This window comes from Acanthisitta chloris, unplaced genomic scaffold, assembly GCF_000695815.1.
Source record: "Acanthisitta chloris isolate BGI_N310 unplaced genomic scaffold, ASM69581v1 scaffold32403, whole genome shotgun sequence".
Lineage (NCBI taxonomy): Eukaryota > Metazoa > Chordata > Aves > Passeriformes > Acanthisittidae > Acanthisitta > Acanthisitta chloris.
Window position 1 is genome coordinate 1,832 of NW_008665932.1, and position 1,285 is coordinate 3,116.

Sequence of the window (1,285 nt, forward strand, 5' to 3'; positions counted from 1 at the left end):
ACCAAAGAGGGCCATGGAGTCCATGGCCACCACTTGCCTGTGCTGGTTTGAGGGACCCTGGTGGTGCATCTGTGACCTCAGAGTGTGTTGGCTTTTCTCCCCTCCCTCCCTCCCAGTCCAAGCTGGAGACCAGGGAATATCGGGACGCTCAGGAATTCGCGGCCGACGTGCGGTTGATGTTCTCCAACTGCTACAAGTACAACCCTGCAGACCACGAGGTGGTGGCCATGGCCAGGAAACTGCAGGTAAGGACCATGAGCGTCAACGTCTCGACTCGTGTCGCTCCCTGGGGGTCGCGTGGGCCTCAGATGACCTGGAGAAGTGTCAGTGTGGGAAATGATGGTTAAAACTGGCACTTTGGTCATGGAGGAGATGCCAGGAATGAGCTGTCCTGGCGTCCAACCGTCCTCTGGGGGAAGAACCTTCTCCCAGTGTCCAACCTGAACCTGCTCCCAGTGTCCACCCTCATTCCTGACACGCTCCAACCAAAGCTGATCCAAGAAGATCTCAAAAAAACCTGGGAAAATATGACTTTGAAACGAGCCCTACCCTTCTTCCTGGGAATTTTCCCCCCCAAACCATCTTGGTTAGGACTCTATGTGGCCTCAGAGCCCTCAGGAGACTCTGCTGATTCTGGTGTGGAGGAGCCCCTGGAGATGCCACCAGGCTGGTGGTGTCCTCCTCTCCAGCTCTGTCCCCTCTCCGCAGGACGTGTTCGAGATGAGGTTCGCCAAGATGCCGGATGAGCCGGAGGAGCCCGTGGTTCCTGCCTCTTCGCCCGTGGTGGTGCCACCACCCACCAAGGTGGCTCCTCCTTCCTCCAGCGACAGCAGCAGCGACAGCTCCTCCGACAGCGACTCCTCGTCCGACGACTCCGAGGAGGAGCGAGCGCAGCGGCTGGCAGAGCTCCAGGAGCAGGTACGGCGGCTCCGGCGCGGCCTGGGGCTGTCCAGGGCCACCGGGGGACTTTGGGGACCTCGTGGGCCTCCGTGGTCATGGCTCCAGTTGTGCCCAGCAGGAGCTCCACGGGCGGTGGGTTCGGAAGGACTGGGGGAGGTTTGGGGTGGTCCTTCCAAGGAGGACACAGGAGGTGGTGCCCGTGGTTAGGAGTTTGTTGTCTGCACCTGGGGAGGTGTTTCGGTGATGGTGGTGTTGGGTTGGGCTTGTTGGGCTTGGAGGTCTCTTCCGACCCTGGTGATCCTGAGATTGATGGTAGTGGTTGGACTTGATGATCTCAGAGGTCTTTGCCAACCTCGGTGACTCCTGAGGTGGCAGGGGATGTTTT

The 1,285-nt window shown here is 59.8% G+C and overlaps 1 protein-coding gene across 1 annotated transcript in view; it reads left to right on the forward strand.

Annotated features, from left to right (window-relative positions):
* Positions 1–1,285, forward strand: part of LOC103799598 (bromodomain-containing protein 4-like) — a gene marked incomplete at both ends in the record, with an annotated part of 3,931 nt that overhangs the window by 1,827 nt on the left and 819 nt on the right. The window contains 2 exons of the mRNA XM_009071935.1: positions 117–245; positions 709–918. Of these exons, the coding sequence (XP_009070183.1) occupies positions 117–245; positions 709–918 (339 nt within the window). The remainder of the gene's footprint in view (positions 1–116; positions 246–708; positions 919–1,285) is intronic.